At 49.2% G+C, this 20,379-nt stretch overlaps 1 protein-coding gene across 1 annotated transcript; it reads left to right on the top strand.

Annotated features, from left to right (window-relative positions):
• The first annotated feature begins 1,376 nt into the window (after window positions 1-1,376).
• Window positions 1,377-7,171, top strand: tmem168a (transmembrane protein 168a). Its single transcript, XM_057022502.1, has 6 exons — window positions 1,377-1,478; window positions 1,988-2,941; window positions 3,018-3,293; window positions 4,299-4,441; window positions 5,614-5,891; window positions 6,054-7,171. Exons 2-6 carry the CDS (start codon window positions 2,066-2,068, stop codon window positions 6,602-6,604), a joined length of 2,124 nt encoding a protein of 707 aa, XP_056878482.1. The 5' UTR covers window positions 1,377-1,478; window positions 1,988-2,065; the 3' UTR covers window positions 6,605-7,171.
• The last annotated feature ends 13,208 nt before the right edge of the window (window positions 7,172-20,379 follow it).

Raw genomic sequence — 20,379 nt, 5'->3', positions numbered from 1 at the left:
AAAATGAATATTTATGTTCCAGGTCAGCATTTCTCTCCACGTGCGTGTGTTTGGCTTCTGCCGGTGCTGTGCGGAGGTGTCTCGGCCATAAGAATGAAGTTTGCTTCTGCATAATTCAGGCGCCACTGTCTCCTGCTCTCCTGTTTGTCACCTCTCTCTCCATCACGGAGCCCACCGCCCCGTTTCCAAGCTGTTTTGCTCCCTCTCTCTCTTGCACATTAACCTTTAAAGCCCCCGCTTTGAAGAAAGCCATGTTTCCCTCCCCGCAGTAAATGCCACAGATGAAGATCTCCGTCTCGTATCTGCATTGCACCAGCGACATCTCCCAGACGACGTCCTGGAATACGCTGAAAATGTACTGTTGTGAAAGCAACAGAAGCCAGGAAATACGATGCATTTTCCACTGAATTAGCTTTGTTTCAAAGGAGCTGCCTGCTCGTCACGAGGAGCCTTATGGGACGTGATCATTTCATGAACTGGGGGAGATGTTATGGAAAAAACACAACACTGTCCTCCATTATATTCATTTCTCTGCTTATTTCTGTGCAGTAAATGAATATAAAAGGGGGGAAAGCCTCCTGTCAGCTTCGATGGCATGTTATTACATCAGTATTCCCCCATTCTGAAATTCAATTTCCCGGGCAATTAATATTTAAAGATGGTTGCTGGGAGAAATATCATTTTTGTTTACATCTTACTCCCAGCCATAAACGTTGCATGAAAAGCCGACTGTAGCTGTATCTGATGTATCTGTGGAGTCTGACCCAATCAGCGCACACACTGAAATAAAGCGAGCATAAAAAAGCACACAAGTGCCTGACTGGGTTGTTTTAGCATCCCCACAGGACGTTAGCCTGGGTCCTGACTGACTTGATCTTCACATCCATCCCGATGTATCTAGAGAAAATCAGGAACAAACCTTTTAACAGGCTTGTGAACGGCAATGCAGCGAATTGATGTGTTTATCTTGAGGCCAACGGGTTTATCTGGCTCCACAAAAGCTCATGATACGCAGTTTTGTGGTGTTACCGTGGCTGCGGGACTGAAGTCAGTCAGAGGCTTCACGGCAGCAGAGTTGGAGGGGTTGGAAAAATAGAGTGAAATAGAGATCATAATCTACTGTCATTGATAGACTGAATGCAATTGCTTATCATAAATTTATATATTTATAATCTCTTCTTTGTAAGCCTCTCAAAAAGCTCAGTCAAATTATTTATCTACAAGAAATTTTTTGTGGTTCAGGATCAAGTATCTGTCTGCATTGTAAATAATCTTCAGATTTCATGATGTTTTCACCGATCTTTTGATAAAAACAAATGCTAATTGCCAAGAAATTAAACCCTTTTTTATGATTTATTGCTTGTTTTGCTCCGTTGACTTCTCAGGGATGGTCTAAAAAGCGAATGATAATTATTGACCCTCGCGAGCCGCCGTAGTTGGAAACCCGGAAGTGCCACTGTTGTCATCTAAACAAACATGTAAGAAATACTCTGATTCTAACAGCCGTAAGGTATTATTAATTCAAAACAATTCTCAATCTGACGTTTTCCTGAGAGCGCAGTGTAGTTAAAGAGGCATCGTTAAAGCCAGTAATCGTAAGCAACTTCTCCGGGAGCTCCAACTCTCCAGCGAAGCTAAGGATAAGTTAACAAACTTCCCGGATGAGCTGCCACATCGTCACAAAGTGGCAACGGGACAAATTACGGCGTTGTTGATTTTGTGCCTCGGGATTTATGCACTGTTATCTAACGTATTCAGCTACGTGTCGCTGATTATAATTATCGGCGTAACGAATGAGCTGTTAAAATGATTTCATGGAAGTCGCACTTAAGTGGAAGAAATCACACAAATTTCACTCAGCATATTCAGTCACCGGTTCCTTAATTACTGTTTAATAATTGGCGTGAACACGAATAACTGGGGTTGTTGGTGGCTGGATCAGCTGGTGCAGGTTTTTATCAATGCTATCTTTATTTTTTCCTCGCAGGGGGTGATTTTGGCGCATGTCGCCCAGGTGTGCAGTCCTCCTTTACCAGCCAGGTGTGAAGGAGCCAACTGAGGGAATATGAGCTCATCTGCACTTGGATCAGCACCTCTTGGATCGGTCATGGCGCGGGAAGAGGAAGAAGAGCCGCTCACCGCCGGCCCGTCCAAGCAGGTGGACGTGTTCACGTCGGTGCGTTGCCTGGGTTACCTGTCCAGCCTCACCCTCCTCGTGGCCGTGTGCGTTGGGATGTACGTGCGGTGGGAGGTGACGGACGAGCAGATGATCCTGGTCATCTTCATCTTGGGTCTCTTCGTGCTGGGCATCGCCAGCATCCTCCATTATTACTTTGCCATGGAGAAAGCCAGCCTCAGCCTCTTCCATTTGTGGTTCGGCTTCCTGCTCGGCCTTCTGTGCTTCCTCAACAGCCCCGCCTTGGATTCCAATATCAAGGAGCTGGTCGCCAACCATCTCCTCCTCGGCAGCGTGGTGATGAAAGCGGTGTGGGCTCTGACCGAGCGGATATGCCGGGCCGTTCATTACAAGCCCACCTTGCTGACATCGGCCGAGCTCCTCGAGCTGCTGGGATTCGGCGTCGCCAGCACTGCGATGCTTTTCCATAAATCTGTTGCCATCATCGGCCTGGTGGTGGCGCTGGGGGCCCTCATCGTGGACCTGAGAATGAAATCCCTCCTGGCGTTGCTGAACTTGGCCGCGTTTGCCTTAGTGACCTCCCTCGTGTTTTTCCACGCCTTGAACATCGCCGCCAACCCGTACGCCTTGGGCTGCTACCTGGGCAGGCTGCTGTGCGAGCCCGTCCTGGACGTGTACTTCAGCGGGCTGGGGACCAGCGAGCGCTGGCTCCCGGTGCTCTCCATGGGGAAGGTGTGGAGGAAGCTGTCCCTGCTGCCGCTGAGTCTGATGGAGCTCGCCTTCTTTGTCCTGGCCGCCTTCAAGGTACCTTCAACAAGTTGCCTTCAGAAATCCCCCCCCGTGATAATTCCATCTAATACCGATGTCTTATCTCCAACAGCTGGGACAGTTGGAGCAGTGGTACCTGGTGATTCCGGGCTTTTGCCTGTTTGGCCTCTTCTGGTCCATCTGCCACGTCATTCTGCTCATCACCATGTGGGGCTTCCACACCAAGCTGAGCGAGTGCCAGCGAGCGTGGCGGGCCCAGCGCTCCGTCAGCCGCAGCCTCAACCAAGTCATGGCCTCCAGGGGCATCCGGCACTTCTGCCTCATCTCCGAACGCCTGGTGCTCTTCAGCATGCTGTCCACAGTCATCCTGGGAGCCGTGTCCTGGCAGGTAGGAGCCGCGGCAGGCAGGACGCCACGTCTGGAGAGCGTCTGTGCCGCTGGTCCTCCACCAGCACTTCTCCAGGCTTCCTCGCTTCCGCCCAGTTTGATTAGCGCTTTAATACCCAGAAACAACTGACTTATGCTCGTTATACATTCAGCATTCCGCGCTCTGATGATGTCTGTCGCTAATTTATCTCAGCCGCTTCTGTGTGGGAGCGTCATAAGTTTTTATCGCCCGCCGCCGCTGTACGGTAAAATATGGTCGCACACGCGCCTCGGAAACGGCGTTTTTATTGCGATCTCGGCGATAAATAGCCTTTGTGTAACAGTCGCAGTGTTTACACTCGGAGAGGTGTTGGCGTTTAAATGCCAGCTGGTGCTGGTAAATTGGATCCGTGTTTTATAGCGCACGGGCAGATAAATTTCACGGTTCAAAGCTTTTTTTTTTTTTCTTTCTTCTTTTTTATTTATTGTTTGTTTCTCCCGGAATACGACTCTTTATTAAAATGCCTTTGGTGGCAAAGCAGCGCCTGTGTGCAGGAATCGCTTTCCGAGCGCAGCGGCGTTCCTGCCCCCACAGCTCGGGGTCACCTGGAGCCAATCAATTATTGTGTAGGAGCCATCGTGGCATCGCATTTGTCCGTATTATGCTTTTTTTTTTAAGATGTAATATCGTTAAGAAGTGTTGGACTTCAGTGGGCGAGGAGGCGTAACGCATTTTGTGACTCAGGCGTATCCAGAGCGGGTCGATACCTTCTGCAAACCCAAGTGCTTCTTTGCTTAACTTATACGGCTATTGATTTTCCAGACGCGCCGCCGAAGTCAACCCGGCTTTTCCCGAGGATGTTAAATTGCATTACGTTGTCCCGCCGTTCGGGGCATTGATTGGATTTAAAACAGCCCCACGTGGTTCACTTCACGATATCGCCCGTAACGGGTTGCGGTCCGATTAAAAACTGTTGTATTGTGGATGTATTCCGTCCGTCCTAACGGCCTCTTGTTCTGTCCCCAGCCCTCCAATGGCCTCTTCCTCAGCGCGCTCCTGCTCGTGCTCCCCCTGGAGTCCATGGCCTACGGCTTGTTCCACGAGCTGGGCGGCTGCCTGGGGGGAACCTGCGCCGGCTACGCCCTGGTGATACCGACTGCGTACTGCAGGTAATGACGGCAGTCCGGATGTCTCGTCGGGACGACGGTGCCGCCGCGCTCTGCCGCGACGCGCTTCATGTTTGTTTTAGATCTCTGTCACATCTGTTTCACGCAGCGGCGCCTGAAACGTCCTGACAGTCCCCGTTCTCGACTCCGTCCGCCCCCTTCCCGTCGGAGCCGTTCTGTTTGCAAATAGGACCGCTCGCTCCAACTCCCTGCCCAGTTAACGCCAAAGCAACTCGATAAACAGGCGAGTCGCCGCGCGTAAACGTGCTGCTAATGCCCGGGCCCGCGAGGGACCGCTGCTGTGCTCCGCCACAGCGGGCCGGCTTCCCCAGCTGGAGCAGCCCAGCGTTTGTTACCTCCAGCTCAGGATCTCCAGTCTGCCAAGTATTTTAATAGAGTTTTGACGGCAGCAACGAGCTAATCACCAATTACAACGAGTCCAATTTTGAGCACAGTGTGTATTTTGAATCATTTAGCTGATAATTAGCATTAGCGCTCTGAGGTAACGCGAGGCTCACTGGTGTTCAAGCCTCCAGGTGATTTCAGATGCAGGAGCACGTCTTGGCGGAGCGGCAGGCGCTCTGTATGCTGGGAGCGTTCGGGCTCCGCAGGGACGAGCGGGGGGATGGCGGGAATGCTGCGGCGTATAATCAGCTGTTTGATGGGAGCAGATCATGTTTTCACAATGACAGAAGCAGATCAGAGAGGTGGAGGGAGAACGGGAGGGTGGGACGACGTCGGGATAATAGAGGAGGAGCCCCTGAAGATGTAGGGGGGGGTATCGGAGAAATGAAAAGGGTCTTTGAGCGTGGAGGAGAGATTAACGCCGTTCTCCATCTGGATTCTATTGATTTCCGGCCGTTTGCGGCATCCTGAAGGAAAAGCGGAACGAGATGAGGGAAAACAAAGAGTCCGGTTGAGATAAACTCTCAGCCGTCCCCCATCAAGGTGAGGCGGGAGGAAGATGGCGGCCATGTGGGCGGGAGGAGGATGGCGGCGTGATGCAGACGTCCAGAAAAGTGACGTATGACTTGGCGACGGCGTGCTCTAGCAGAGTGTTTGTGCACCCTTTTCCAATTCCCAGTGTTCCTCAGCCATCCTTGGCCTCTCCTCCCATTTCCCCTTCCATGTGTTCACCCGTGGCGCCGCCGCTCCTCTCTGCCCCCTCTCCCCAGCGCCGACGGCCAGCCGTCCCTCCTGCCGCCCGAGCAGGTGCAGCAGCTCAACCTGCGCTCCACGGGCATGCTGAACAGCGTGCAGCGCCTCTTCTCCCACCACATGATCCACACCTTCGGCTGCGACTACTCCACGGGCGGCGTCACGCTGGACGCCCTGCAGGCCAAGCTGCGCAACTTCCTGGAGATTTGCACCGCCGACGGGCCGCGCCACGACACCTACCTGGTTTTCTACAGCGGCCACACCTACAACGGCACCGGCGCCTGGGCTTTGGCTGGTGAGAGATCCAGAAATGGGCCTCTGGCCCCAGCAGGGTCTTAAGACCCCCGTAAAAGCGGTAAAATAGTTCCTGATCCGCGGCTGCCCCCGTCGACAGAGGCACTTCCTGTTGAGGCGGGCGGGTGCTAATGCGCTGTACCCCCCCCCCCCTTCTGTGCAGGAGGAGAGAGGTTTCACCTGGCACACCTGTTGGAGCTGTGGAAGGAGAAGAACGCCGGCCACTGCTCGCGCCTCATCGTGGTCCTGGACACCGAGAACTCCCTCCCCTGGGTGAAGGAGGTGCGGAGGATGGAAGGCATCTACGTGGCCGTGCAAGGCGCCGAGCTGACCGCCGTCAGGGTGGACCCTGAAGCCGGGGAGGTCCCCGCCCTCGGGGACTTCACCTCCAAGTGGGTGGAGTTCAACTGCAGCCCCAGTGGCGACACCCAGTGGCCGGAGCAGGGCGGGACGGTGGCGGCCGTCTACGGCGTGTCCAAGCGCTGGAGCGACTACACGCTCCACCTGCCCACGGGGAGCGACGTCGCCAAGCACTGGAAGACCCACTTCCCCAAGGCCACGTATCCCATGGTGCACCTGTCCAACTGGTGCTGCGGCCTGAACCTTTTCTGGCTCTGCGGCCTCTTCCTGCGCTGCTTCCGCAGGTACAAACTCGCCTGGTTCCCGCCGGCCGTCCTGGACACGGGCCAGGGCATCAAACTGGTGCATTCTTAGGAACGGTCGGAGTCCCACCGTGGTTCCGGGTTTATCAAACATACTTGAGAAAACTGCAGCGTGAGGGTCCAGTCTGGACTTCCTGGGAGTTCTTATGACCGAACCTGTGCTTTATTCTGCTTCACTGTCTCTGCTCAGAGGAACCGAGGCGTCCTCACGAAGGAGGAGGGAGCGAAACCTGAAACGCTCATTTTGTTTCTGAGATGAATTGTTATATTTTGGGATAATGTCTTTCAGAAGGGATCCTGTATATTTTCTCTGTTTTAACACCTTCAAGTGCCTGAGAACCAGGTTCTGTATGGATTTATGTTCGTTTGCCTCTGTTTTCATTATGAGTTATCACGACGACCTTTGACCTCTCGCGGCCTCTTGCTTAAATGTGTCTGTTGCCAAAATGAACAAAGAAAGACGCTCGTGTGCCGACTCTGGTGCTTGACCTGGGCTTCTGTAGCAGTTTTCCTTGCTTTGTTGTTTGTGTTTGGATCTTACGGAACGCTACTTTAAAGTTGGGCTTTGACTGCGATGTTTCAGGTCATTATATGAAATAAAATATTTGATTATAAAGGAGGTGAATAATTTTGCGTTGACCTTTCTGGCAAATATTAGCCTCGTTCGCTAAAGAGTAACTTGTTGTTTCTCAACACTCGGTACACAGACACGGTCCCTTAACTGCTGCTGATTGGATGAAATGCATTATGGGATACCTAGCATGCACCAAGTCCAACCCGAGGTAAACCACTTCGAAAGCTTGGAAGGGTTGTCCAACCCAACGCCGCAGTCAGCCTCACCTCAAGCGTCAGGCAGGTGTGAGTGCTAGCCTGTTAGCATTTAGCAGAAAAGCACGTGCACACTCTGGCCAGCGCCGCGCCCTGCCCCGTCGCTAAAGTCAGGGACTTGTGTATACGGCAGAAATCATTTGTAACAATATTAGATTACGGCTGGATTCATCCGCTAAACCAGATTAGGTAATAAAAGAGTGCCGCCGAGGCCCGCGCGGATTTGCTGAGTCGGTGTGCGCGCGCACGTGCACGCCGCCTCTCCGCCTGCCTCTTCCCTGCTCTTGTTTCTCCGCTGTCGGCGGTAATTACAGCCTGTCGCTGGGCGTCACCTTCTCATACAGTCAAAGCCGCGCCGGCAATTTACTGGGATGGAAGATGTCCGAAGCATCTTTGCGTTACAAAGTCGGCAGCATCCTGTTTACTCCGATCGGAACGCTAGCACCGCGGGGCGCTGACTTAATATCGGAGATAATCTTGACAGCGGTTTGGCCGACATTTGGTTTTATAAGAAATCCAACTCGTCCTCCGTCAGTTGCCTCTCACACCAGTCTGTCATTGACATGTCCAGGCCACCAGCTGAAGTTAAGGCGCTCTGCATGCTAACGTGAACAAGACCCCGAGGTACTTGAACTCCTCCACTTGGGGCAGGATCTCCTCCTTGACCCGGAGAAGGCACTCCACCTTTTTCCGGTTGAGAACCATGGCCTCGGATTTGGAGGTGCTGATTTTCATCCCAGCCGCTTCACATGCGGCGGCGAACCGATTTACCGGTCGATCTTCGTTCCTACCCTCACCTATGGTCATGAGCTTTGGGTCATGACCGAAAGAACAAGATCACGGGTACAAGCGGCCGAAATGAGCTTCCTCCGTAGGGTGGCTGGGCTCTCCCTTAGAGAGGGTGAGAAACTCTGCCATCAGGGAGGAGCTCGGAGTAGAGCCGCTGCTCCTCCGCGTTGAGAGGAGTCAGATGAGGTGGCTTGGGCATCTAGTCAGGATGCCCCCTGGACGCCTCCCTGGTGAGGTGTTCAGGGCATGTCCCTCCGGTAGGAGACCCCCGGGAAGACCCAGGACACGTTGGAGAGACTATGTCTCTCGGCTGGCCTGGGAACGCCTGGGGATCCCTCCGGATGAGCTGGAGGAAGTAGCTGGGGAGAGGGAAGTCTGGGCTTCTCTCCTTAGGCTGCTGCCCCCGCGACCCGACCCCGGATAAGCGGTAGAGGATGGATGCATGCATGCTAACGTTTCGAGCCCGAACTCTTTCATCGTAGCGTCTCCTCTGCATCCTGTATCGCCGAAAACGCGTTGTCTCTTACGATTCTTGGCAAGTATCATATCGGAGGCGATAATAGCGAAAATGCTACGACAGCTACGTATCCCACAATGCATTTCAGTGGCAGCAGGCGCAATGGCGGACGGTACGGGCGTACAAGTATGTACTCCGGAAGTTCACAAGTCCATGCCGGCGTAATAAATATTGATAAATGGCTGTTTTCCCCAATGCTAACTTTAATGAGCATGTTATAATTGTTGAAATGCAAAAATTACACATAAAATAAAAATATACATTCACCCAACGTTTATATATGGATGCACTGGACAGTTAAATGCTAGCTTGATTGATTAAGTCATTGATTTCATCGTCAAACGCGTTCTCCTCCCCCCATTGGCGCCGGACCACTAACTAGAACTCTGTAATTGGGTATGGATCTAATGGTGCGTCATCATGGTGGGTTACTGGTTCTGAACTCGCTCTTCCATCAAACCGAGCTGCTCCCAGTATTGACTCGTGCGGGCGGCCATATTTGCCCAGCGTGAGCCAGATGATGCAGACACGCTTGATGCGATTAAAAGTGTAAATCGGAGGCTAACGACGACGCAGCGGGACCGGAGGCTCGGTAATCAGCCTCGCAGTCGAAGTTGGACCGGAGCGGTTGTGTTGTCCCCTCATGGCTCCAGTGTGAATGGCACTCCATAAAGCCGTGATATTTTTATCCCCGGCTAACGCGGCGCAGTGACAGGTGACTCGCCGTTCCTCTCTTCTCCCACCCGCCTCACCTCTTCTCTCCTTGATGGTGACATGACAAAGCACGCAGGACAGGTGCCTTAGCTAGCTGCTAAGGCACCTTAACCAGCCGAGGGATTTAGGGGAGGAGCCTAGGAGGAGACGACAGATTTCTGGTTTTAGAGTCCGGGTTTAACGAGGACGACCTGATGATTCTTGGGTTTGAAGAGGTAAGAGGGTCCGCTTTAAATCGGTGTGTCACTCTCAAACGTGCAAAATTGGGATCGCCACGCATCGGCTAGCCTACGTATAGACAGGTCGATGTCATTAATACTGATGCTACAGCTGGACAACATCATTATTGGAGGCTTAAGAATGAAAACCTGCTGCGTTTGATCGGTTAAACAGAGACGAGCCCCCGCGTCTGGGCTGAGATGTGAGAGAAGGGGGATGAAAGACACCAACGGATGAGAACATGACGTGAAATGGAGTTTTTAGCCTTGTTGTGCTTCTCCGCAGCCCCACTGAAATATGCTCCGCATCCAAAATTCAATGTGCGCCACATTTTAAACAATGAAAGTGTGAGCAAAATGTTGTTTAGAATGCTAACATTGCTAGCAAACACTGTGCAGCTAAAACCCCCAAAGTCAGTTTAATGCATCTGTCTGATGTCATACCTAGCAAATATGGCTAATCCTCTCCTGATTAATCCCGTTAGCCCAATGCTAAAGTATATATAAATATAAAATACATATTGAATCATTTCTGATTTAAAACGCTTCCGAGGAGCGACCCATTCGATCCTTGTTTTCGACTTCCTCCTCACCTCCGGCTGCTGAGCTCCCCGTCAGGATTGAGCTGTTTAACGCACGGCTGTTGCTCATCTTGTGTTTAATTACTGCTGCTCAGCTCCAGAATCACGACCTGCTGCATATTCAATAAATCGACATCGGCAGCCGGCGCCGGTCGAGTCCGCGTACTGAAAATTTATGCGATGCCGACCTTCAAACGGTGCGATTCTCTCTTGAAGGCGAAAGCAAATGAAATCCGTCCGATATTAGAATTCCTGCAAAGGTGCCCGAGTGGGAGCTACTTCATAAAGTGTGATATTGGGTATGTTGAAGTTAGCATTCGCTAACAGTTCCTTATGCAAATAGGCAAAATGTTTTAACGGTGAATTCAGTTTAGCATCTTAGCATTCTTAACTGATGACCTCTGTGTTTATAGTTGCGGTCCAAGCAACACCAGAACGTGATACATCCCGAAGAAATGCAAATCAGGCTAACGAGCGCGAGGCTAACAACTTCCTGTGACTAACGTGTTTATTTCCTGTTGATCTGAAGGAGCAAAAGCTCTAAAAATGCAACAGCGTCCTCCTTACTCGCTACTAATTGATGGCTACGGTGCTAATGTTGTTGACACTCATTTTTGTCCGTTGGTCGTAATCAGGAATAAAAGTCTCAACCGCAGTTGCCCCCCGGGGGCAAACGATTCCTTTATTTACCCATCAGTGATGTTTGCTGCTGGGCGACAGATTGAAGTTCCTTGAACTCGGGCCGATTTTATTACCCCTGGTTTCTTTGTATTCCCGACCGTCCGGGGTGAGAAAGCTTTCAATTGATTGGGGGGGTCGAGGGGGGGTCGTCGAGATGAGGTGGGGGTTGGGGGGGGGCTGGACACACATGTTGGCAATGAAAGGACTGTGCGACAATCTCTTCGGATCACGTCAGGCTCTTTGAACGAGGCGCTAATGCAGGAAACGACTTAACGACATAAATGTTTTCACCCCCGCAGAGGCGGGACAACGAGTCCCCCCCCCCATGAGCGCGGTTAACTGGGGTATATAACCCCGACTGTAAGAATTAAAAGGGCTAGCTGCAGTGGCGGCTAAGACTGTAACTAATTTGTGAGTGGACCGACGTCACGGATCGGGTCGGTCTGGCCGAGGGACGATCCCGAAGAGCGATTCGCTAGAATCGAACACAACCAGGAGAACTTTAAGCCGAGTCATCGCGCTTGCTAACGACTGAAGAAAGAAGTATTATCCCGGCTGCAGCGTCGCTCAACATGGAATTTAGAGCTCATATTAAGCCCCGCCCACCAAATGCAAACATTAGAGTCCAGCCGCGCTGCGAATGTCCCTCCGCAGTTTTGTGCAACGGGGATTTTTCGGAGGCGCCTGACCCAGAAAGCAGTGCGGGGGGAATGTGAGGAATGTGAGCCATTACCCTGTCGAGCTGTGCCCCCCCCCACACACACACACACACATTCATTTCCATCAGGACCTGTAATAATGCTGCTACTCTGAGCTGAAATTGCTTTCTGCCTTTCGGGTCAGTACAGCTGGACTGCGGCGTTGGGGGAGGGGTGTTTGTTTCTCTCCGAATAAGTGTTTTTTTTCTTTCTCGCGTGCGAGACTTAGCGGCCGGCTGCGCTAGCGTCATCTTTGTTTAGTGATTTATATGCGCGGCGTAATGGAGGTTTATGAATGATGGACTGGTTTCGCTTTTCCGCGACGCTCCTCTCTCAGGAGCACTTTTTTCCTCTGGTCGTCCACCTTTTGTCACTCATAAAGCGCTGAATTTATTAGCGCCATGATGGGATGGCTAACGCGCGCCGTCGTAGCCTCGTTCCCACCGTGTCTGAGCACGCGAACACGTCACGCGTAAGATATTTACCTCCCTTTTGCGAGTAGTAAACACTTCTTTTGCTACAGGAGACGCACAAAAGATCCCTCTGAACAGCGCGTTCGAGAGCCCAGTTGCCATGACGACGGCAAAAAGTACAAACGGCAGACATTAAACATTGTAAAAGAGAAAAGATCAGGCTAAATGGCAGACGCGGTGACTAATCTGCATGCGAGGCAGCAAAGCGGGTGATTGGCTTCCTGCTAATTGGCAGCTTTCATCCGTCGGCGTGTTGATTGACCCGCCTCGACATTCCTGGCCGCTGACATTCCGGCTGTAAGGAATGACTACCCATCATGCCCAGTTACGCCGACCACGCTCGGAAATGTGGTGGAATGAGGGGACGTGACATGGGATCAGTCAAACCTGCTAATCGGCTTCAAAGAGTCTCGCTTCCAGGCACTGGAGGAATTTTCCAAGCTTTTTTTCTTTGTTCCTTTAGCCTGTTGGCTCCTGTCTACCCCCTCACTAGCCTAATCACCTTAATTGTGTCTCACCTGTGTCTTCCCCGCCCCTAGTTTATAAGCCACCCTCCCTGTTCCCAGTTCAGCTTGATCCTGTCTGGTCTTGCTAGTTTATGCTGCCTCTTTTTATGGTTGGTTTTTTGGTCCATTTTGGGTGTTGGGGAAACAAAACTATCATTTATTTATCAAGTTGGTGCCAATTAGCTTCACAGCTAATTAGCCTGGTCTCCATATTTGCTGTTCCCACCAAACTGAAGCTGCAGCTTTTTCTGGGTTTTACCTTGATGCTGCCTCCACTCCCCATCACGGCAGAGCTGCGTTTCAGAGCTGTCCAGGACTGCGGGGGAATGGATTGCCTATTTGTTGCATCAGTGGTTTAGTCATCGCAGAGGCCAGCACGGGGAGCGGTCGCAGGACCCCAGAGAAGGACGGGGTCTCCCAACTTTTTAGGGAACAATTATTGGGTTTTTACAAAGTGGCGCTGCGGAGAAGTGAGGCCGTCATGGGGAATCACCGGGCAGATACTAAAAAATTCTACATTCATTTATCTCTGAACTTCAGCAAGATTGACGAGTTTGAAATTTCCTGCTTCCGCAAGAGTGTTTTCGGGTCATGTCAACCACACTGCCCACTAGTGGCCCGACATGGGCACTACACCGTTTTCTTTTCTTTTTTTTCCCTCAGGACTTGGTTTCAAAATGTTTCGCGTTTTAAAAACAATAACGTTTCCAGGTTCCAGCTGCACCTTCTCTTTTAAACGGGGACTTGGCGCACAAGTCTGACATGGCAGAAAGGCTCATTCATATTATTCCGCCTGTAATCCAGCTCAAACCGCTACTGGCACAATAAGCCGAATATTTAATGCATGAATTCAGCTTCTGTTTATATTATTATATCAGACGCTCTTTTCCCCCACAAGTACACAAGCCACCGGTATCGATCGAAGTTCTAGTGGGATCCAGAAAACTGATGAGCTGCTAATGTCGGAGAAGCTCCGGCCACACGCTCGCACAAACTCACCTCTCTGGCCGGCGGCCAGCTCTCATCCGAGCCGCAGCCACGGAAAATCTAATACAGATGACTTCATCATTTTTTCCTTGTGACCTTTCTGGCATCCACACCACCTCCTCCTCCTCCTCCTCCAACCTTCCTCTCGTCCGGCAGCTCTTTACATGCACGCCCCGCTGATGATGTGTCTCTTGCTGGATCTCTGTCTCGCCTCACCCCCCTTTCAGCCTAAACCAAGGGCATTAATCACAGCCAGATTGAAAATAGCTTCAAGGTTAAGTGTGCCCCCCCCCCCACCCCCCAATAAAACATGGGTCGTGACCAGGGGTCGCCACCATCACCATCGGGGGCTCGATTTTAAGTTTGCAAGTTCGCACATTTATGAGATGAACCGATATTAGTGGGCATATCGGGAAAGCTGTTTCTCTTCAGCGTAAAATCGAGGTTCATGCTAACGGCAGATGGTGCCGGCTAATTAAGCACTACAGCGCTGGCCGACGCTGCTGCTCTCGTTCTGGATCCATCCACGCGGAGGCTAATTTCTCGTTGCTGATTTTGCCCGTTGTCCCGCGTCTCGGCTTTGCTGTGACCTTGTCGAACTTCTTCAAACACTGAGGAGAGTTGGTTTATTCATCTCACGGCTGCAGCGGCGGCCAAGAAAATGAGAATAATTGCAGAACTGACTGAGAAACAACCTCTCGCTCTGCTTCTGCCCCAATTTCTCACGAGCCGGCACTCAACACGGGTGTGTTTCCGCAGACACTCAGGGTTTGTTTCCCGCCGCACCCTTCGACCGCCCTCGCCCGTTTCTTCTCTTGCTCAGACACAATTAAGCCTCTTGGTTAAGATTGGGTGACTTTAAGGCTTTAGGGAGCAGATCTTCTCTGTTTATTGCTCCAGGGCCGATATAAGGTTTTGCTTTCAGGGTCCCGAGGCCGGTGTCCACTTGAGAAGGTCACTGTGGTGAGATTTAGTGAGATTATTAGAGGAGGAGAGGCAGTCTGGAATTTTCTTAGGAGCCTCAGACAAACATCAATGTGAAGGCAGCCATGCTCCATCCATTTGATTAGCTTGAAATCTGGTGGAAAATCACCTGAGACCACATTCTGCGTGTGTGCTGAGCCACCGTGTACAAAGAATCCAGATTTGTAACCAGATGTGGGTCATTGGCTCCCACCCAGCCAGATAACCAATCATCAGTGTGGTGCACAAAGGCCTTGAACTCAAACATTTGAGGGGGCCTGAACAGATGATTCGACAGACTGTTTGTATTAGCAGTTAGCGAGGCAGAACGGGGACCTCAGTCAGAACCACGCCAACAAGTCACTTTTGGACCTTTTGAGTCTCATAAGCAAGTGTAGATTTTGCTCAAAAGTCTCCCAAATCTTTTTATTCCTCACTGCCTTTCTCATTTGATTTGGGGTTTTAGAGCAGAAAGGCGTTTCAGGGGTGCGTGTCACGTGCGCCTGGGGATGAAAACGCAGGTCTTTTTAATTTTACCTGAGCGAAAAAGCCGCCGAGTCCTCTTTCTGATGTGCAAATTTCAAAGCTTCGGCATCCTTGAGAGCTCAAGCGCTATCCGACAGCCATCTGTCGCCGCCTTTTGATAATGCTGGGATCACTTTTATTGAGGTTCACACCCGACAAAACCTTGAGACCAACATGCCTGGCGATGGGGTGCGTTAACAAAAGTCAGTCAGCTGAGGACTGATTTATCGCTCGCACATGCTGGAGGAAGAGAAGAGCGGAGATGGAAGTGAGTTACAGGCACGTCCCTGCTCATATTCATCTCTGAATTACCAGGCCCCAGCACGTAATAACTGTAAATCACGGAGCTGGAAGATATGATTTTGCTATTTCCAAAGGGCACAGAAGACATGGCGCTGCATACCAAGCGATAAGATCGCGCAGGGCCGAAAGACTAATTAGAACCCGTCAATAATGACTGGTAGGGGTCCATGGTTCACGACCACCGGGCCAGGGGTTAACAGATGAAGGCAAACTTGTCCCACTGATGTCCTGTGGACATTGATCCACATTGAATATGCAACGAGTGCTGCTCCAGGCTGCTCACCCTCTTGAACGAGATTGTAACAGATGATCTGAGTCACGTTCACAAGCTCCGTCTTCTCGGTCAGGACTAGGACGCTCTGAGCATAACCAGTTTTTACTCATGCCAACACTTGTTTGGGTGTTTTGTTTAAAAAAAAAAAAAAAAAAGAGATATCAAACCCGATTCTTGAGTGCGGTTGTTGACCGGCTGCGGCGCTTGCTCGCCCTCATTGGATGCGGTTAACGTCTCGTGACTGGCCGAATGAGCCAATATAACAGCGCAGGATCGCAATTGCGGTTCATTATATTCAGCAGCCGAAACGTCCTGGCACATGAAATAGCTCATCTACTCCAGGAGAACCACATCCTCCCAGGCTCTCCGATGGTGACATCGTCAGACGGGCTCTCAAAATGTTATTGTTCTTGTTGATTTATGCACAAGAGACGCCCCTTCTTTTGTGTATTAGTCTGAGATGCAAATGAAGGTGGTGTAAAGTTTGGCTCATCTTTCAGTCAGTGCACTTTTGATTAAAAAGATGTTTTAAATGTATATTCATCTTAACGAAGGAGGACAGTCTGTCCTGGCATCTTCTATTTCCAAAACAGAGGGGAATACTCTTGCTTTTGGGCATCTGGGAGCCCCGTAGGTGGGCAACTACAAATTACCTCATTTTCCTTTGCTAAGAATGTCAATTATTCTGAGAAATTGATGTGTTGTCTTTGAACAGATGTTATTTTCAATGCCATACCTGGTTTGTTCATTTCTTCAACATGAGCGTTCAAGGCCAAATCCCCAACGTGCTTTTCTAATTCTGCGTTGATAATGAAAACCTGATTGGAGAAACACTCGTTTTTCAGCCATTGTTTTTCACCTGAAAATTCCGAGTTAGCATGCTGCGTAGCCCATATTGTGCGTCAATCCACAGAAATTGCATAATGCATCATCTGAGTGCTAACAAAGCGCTCTCTCGTAATATTGACGGTAGCCCAGCATGGAAAAAAGCACATATATTAGAGGCAATTGGCCTGACTGATGTTTGAATTTAAAAACAGAGCCTGGTGATGTTAAAACATTAAACCCCCATATTTAATTCATAACAGCACTGGGGCATTTTAAAGCAGGGCTGATCCGACTTTACGCCACTTGGCAAATCAGATTTTGTCAGTATTAAAAGAAAGAAATGGGATGCATGAATACAGGATGTCAAATCATCTCTACATGACGGTGAATGCTGCCACATCTTTGGTCTTGGCCTGTGAAACGGTCCAGCCTCTGAATCCACACAATGATATCACGACCAGGTTTCTGCTTCAATGCACAGCCACGACTCAGGCCGCGAAGTGACCCTACAGGCCAAAAAAATGAATATAATGCACATAAACAAGGCCTTCCATAATCACAGGCCAGTGCCGTTAATGAAATCAATCCAACGAGTTTAGACCCCATTGAGACGCCTCATTCTATCATTCATGGCGACAATCGTGTAAGAGAGGGAAGAACTCATCAGCTGTGTCGAACCCTATTATCGTTTTTGGGGAAAGTCATAGACAGACAGGTGTTTTTATGAGTCTGTGGCTTCAGAAGTGCCCCCGATGGGCTACAACATGGATTAAATAGACACAAGTACGTTGATGTGATGTGATGCTTTCAGGCTCTTTTCAAACACATGGAAAACTCGATGTGAGGCTCTGGTTCGAATAAAAAAAGTCATATTGTTGTGGGATTTTTAAAGATAATCTTAATAAACATCCCATCAACCTCATTTTAGGTGAAGAGAATAACTTTCAAAACCCCCCAGGAAGATGTTTTTGAGGGCCGAGAGATTCCCCTTCTCCAAATGCATCCATGAAATTTGAGCATTTGGACGGGTTGGAACGATTCACCAGTGATGAACCTGGAGAATGTGTTTAAACCAAATTTCTGGTTCTTTTGAACGTAGAAATTCATTCATCAATCCCATGGTGGTCGGAGCTGAGGGGCTGGATTAAATGATCAATAAGCACTAAATAAAGAAGTTATTTCAAAGCCACAGAGGGATTTGTTTTCAAATGACAGAAATATCGAACAACTGCACTCATGGCCAACTTTGTTATTTTAATTTCATTACAAGCTCCACAAGAAATATCCTGCAAAATACAACCAGAGCTTCTGTTGCTTGCTGACTAATTTTAAATCGCTGTTAAAGCTGATTGTGCTGGCTGTGCGATACTGGGAGACAGACTCAGAGGGACAGCGAAGTGATTCAGTGAGTTAAAATAAGAAGGGGCGCAGGAAAGGCAATTTCTGCTGATGGCGGATCTGGAAACGCAGATTAATGAGTCTGCTATTTCCACCCTGCTTAATGTTGAGTGATTTCAGTCTGGGCCCCGATCTCGCCCAGGTCCTCCCAATGTAACGCCGTCAGAGTTGAGCGGAGGGCGACACGACGAAAAGCCCAACTGCAATTTCTTTAACCGTTTTTTTCCCGGAAGGATTAATATAGGTTTTCATTTGCTAACCCATGTACCAAGAAAGGGTAACAAAGCAAAGAAGAGCAGGAGCTCAGAGGGTTTGAAAAGTAAATCATGAGCAATCTGCTTTGAGACATGATCATTAAATATTAATTAGCGTTACTCCTCTGATCCTAATGGACGGGAGACACTCGAGCAACTCTGTTTTGATATGTGACCATTTTTGGGTTTCAGTAGGCAAAATGTTGGTGTTTTTACAACAAAGGTTGTATGGTTGTTACATATTCCTACTGCTCCACCACTTCAAGGAGTCAAGCAAAACGTACAAAACAGATATGTCCCAATCATTATTGTGATGTACTACAAAATGTGGTCAAGGGTGCAAACACTTCCTCATACTGTATGTGGAAAAAATTGAACTTATAAAGAATATTCTTCAAAGAGATGTCAAATGTGAAGTGTTTAAAGCAGTGAATCTTTCCATAGAAAACACAGCAGCAAGGGAATTCTTATCAACTGCTGTTATGCAAACTCCTTCAGAATCAATGTATATGCCAATAGAGACCTCTTGTATCGTCACACTTGTCATGGATCAGGACTCATGTCAGCGAAGCATCAATTTACTGGACTCATAACACAGATGCCCTGTACAAGAAGGGCCAAAGCCGTCTCCATCTGCTGAGGAGACTGAGGTCCTTTGGGGTGTGCAGGACACTGCTTAGGACTTTTTATGACTCTGTGGTGGCATCGGTGGTCTTCTACGCCGTGGTCTGCTGGAGCTGTGGAAGCTCAGAGAGGGACAGGAAGAGACTCAACAAACTGGTCAGAAGGGCTGGCTCACTCCTGGATCTTCGGGGACAAGCACCATATCCTGTAAACTCTATTACCGATATATCCAGATCCTGTTAAATCAAGTTGTTATTTTTATCAGAGGACTGTTGGTTCCTTAGGATACATGTTGGGAGAGGCTAATTTCCCTTGGAGTTCCAAAAAAAAAAACCCTCAACACACAGTGACATCTTGCACACAGCAACCCTGACTCATCCAGACGTATTGACTGAGTGTCCCAAAAGATGCAAAGTGACACAGACGGAGAAATTGGGTTTGCCCAGGACTTGCACTGCCGTGACCTGCCCGCGAAACCCTCTTAACCACACGTCAAAACGACAACGGCGCTGACTGTGACTGTCCTGAGCGGCTGTGTTGCAATTCAGACTGATGCACTTCGGAGGGACAAACAACCACTCCCATGTAATCACATTTTCAACTGTAGTTTGTACACTTTTTGTTGTTGTACTGCTATACCCTTAATCCTTCAATTAATTCGTCTCGTCTTCTGAGCCGCTTTATCCCCTTTGGGGTCACGGGGAGGGTACACAATCCTTCTATTAATTATAATTTAATAATCAACGTCACGGCTAACTATTTATGTAAGTATGATACACAGTGATGCCCACTTAACATTCAGACAGCCCTACAACGTGGCGTACACCCCAGATAGCGCAGGGTATTCGCCTGAAAAAGGGGTGAATTTGGATACATCAGTCGTCTTTGAGATGATCTGTTGCTGCCTTCTTTTTACTTTTGCTTTGAAGCTTTGACGTCTGCTTCCACACTGACTGAGGTCGGTCGTCGAAGATGTGGCACTGCAGCATAGCATCATCTCCAAGAAAAGCAAGCATTTCTACCTCCTAAATGAATAAAACCTTTCTGTAGACACGATTTTACTCTTTCTGGAATATTATGGGCCACAATTCATGTGTGAATGCTGCTCTGGACACAAAGTGCTCACAGCCACATTACCTGTTCTGTTGCTCTGTCCCATCAGAGGGGCTGTAAACATGCGAGAGGTGACACGTTGATGGAAAGAAAAACAGCTTCCTATAAATAATGTTCACTCACTCAATGGCTGTGGTAGAAAGTAATGATGGGATATATTTGACCAATCAAAGCTGCTGATATATAGCACACGGCTAACTGATAATTGGCTCCTTCTTATGTTGTCTTTTTATTTTTCTCACCACAAAGTGATAAAAACAAGGTTGCTGCTCTATCAGTTCGGCTTTGAATTGAATTGAAAGTTTAGCATTTTATCTGTCGACTACTACTGAATTAAATTTTCCAAACATAACCATATACAATTAATTTGTAAAAATTATGTCTTTTAAAAGGGTCATAACAGATGTTTTTTTTAGATCATTCAGTTATCAGCTGTTAATTGTAAATCCCACATTAGATATATATTTTAATTGATCCTAATTGGATCATCAATTTACTAGTCTGGCAAACTGTTAATATATTTTGGCATCAGACTCAATGCAACTTTTTTCTA

Source organism: Takifugu flavidus, chromosome 22 (genome assembly GCF_003711565.1).
Source record: "Takifugu flavidus isolate HTHZ2018 chromosome 22, ASM371156v2, whole genome shotgun sequence".
Taxonomy (NCBI): domain Eukaryota; kingdom Metazoa; phylum Chordata; class Actinopteri; order Tetraodontiformes; family Tetraodontidae; genus Takifugu; species Takifugu flavidus.
The sequence above is the reverse complement of the archived record's forward strand: the minus strand, read 5'-3'. Positions and strand labels throughout refer to the sequence as shown.

Excerpts from the sequence above, each read along its gene's own strand:
- tmem168a (XM_057022502.1), top strand. The coding sequence starts at position 2,066 with ATGAGCTCATCTGCACTTGGATCAGCACCTCTTGGATCGGTCATGGCG. Across the intron at positions 2,942-3,017 it reads TTGTCCTGGCCGCCTTCAAG|CTGGGACAGTTGGAGCAGTG; the intron begins GTACCTTCAACA and ends TATCTCCAACAG. Across the intron at positions 5,892-6,053 it reads CGGCGCCTGGGCTTTGGCTG|GAGGAGAGAGGTTTCACCTG; the intron begins GTGAGAGATCCA and ends CCTTCTGTGCAG.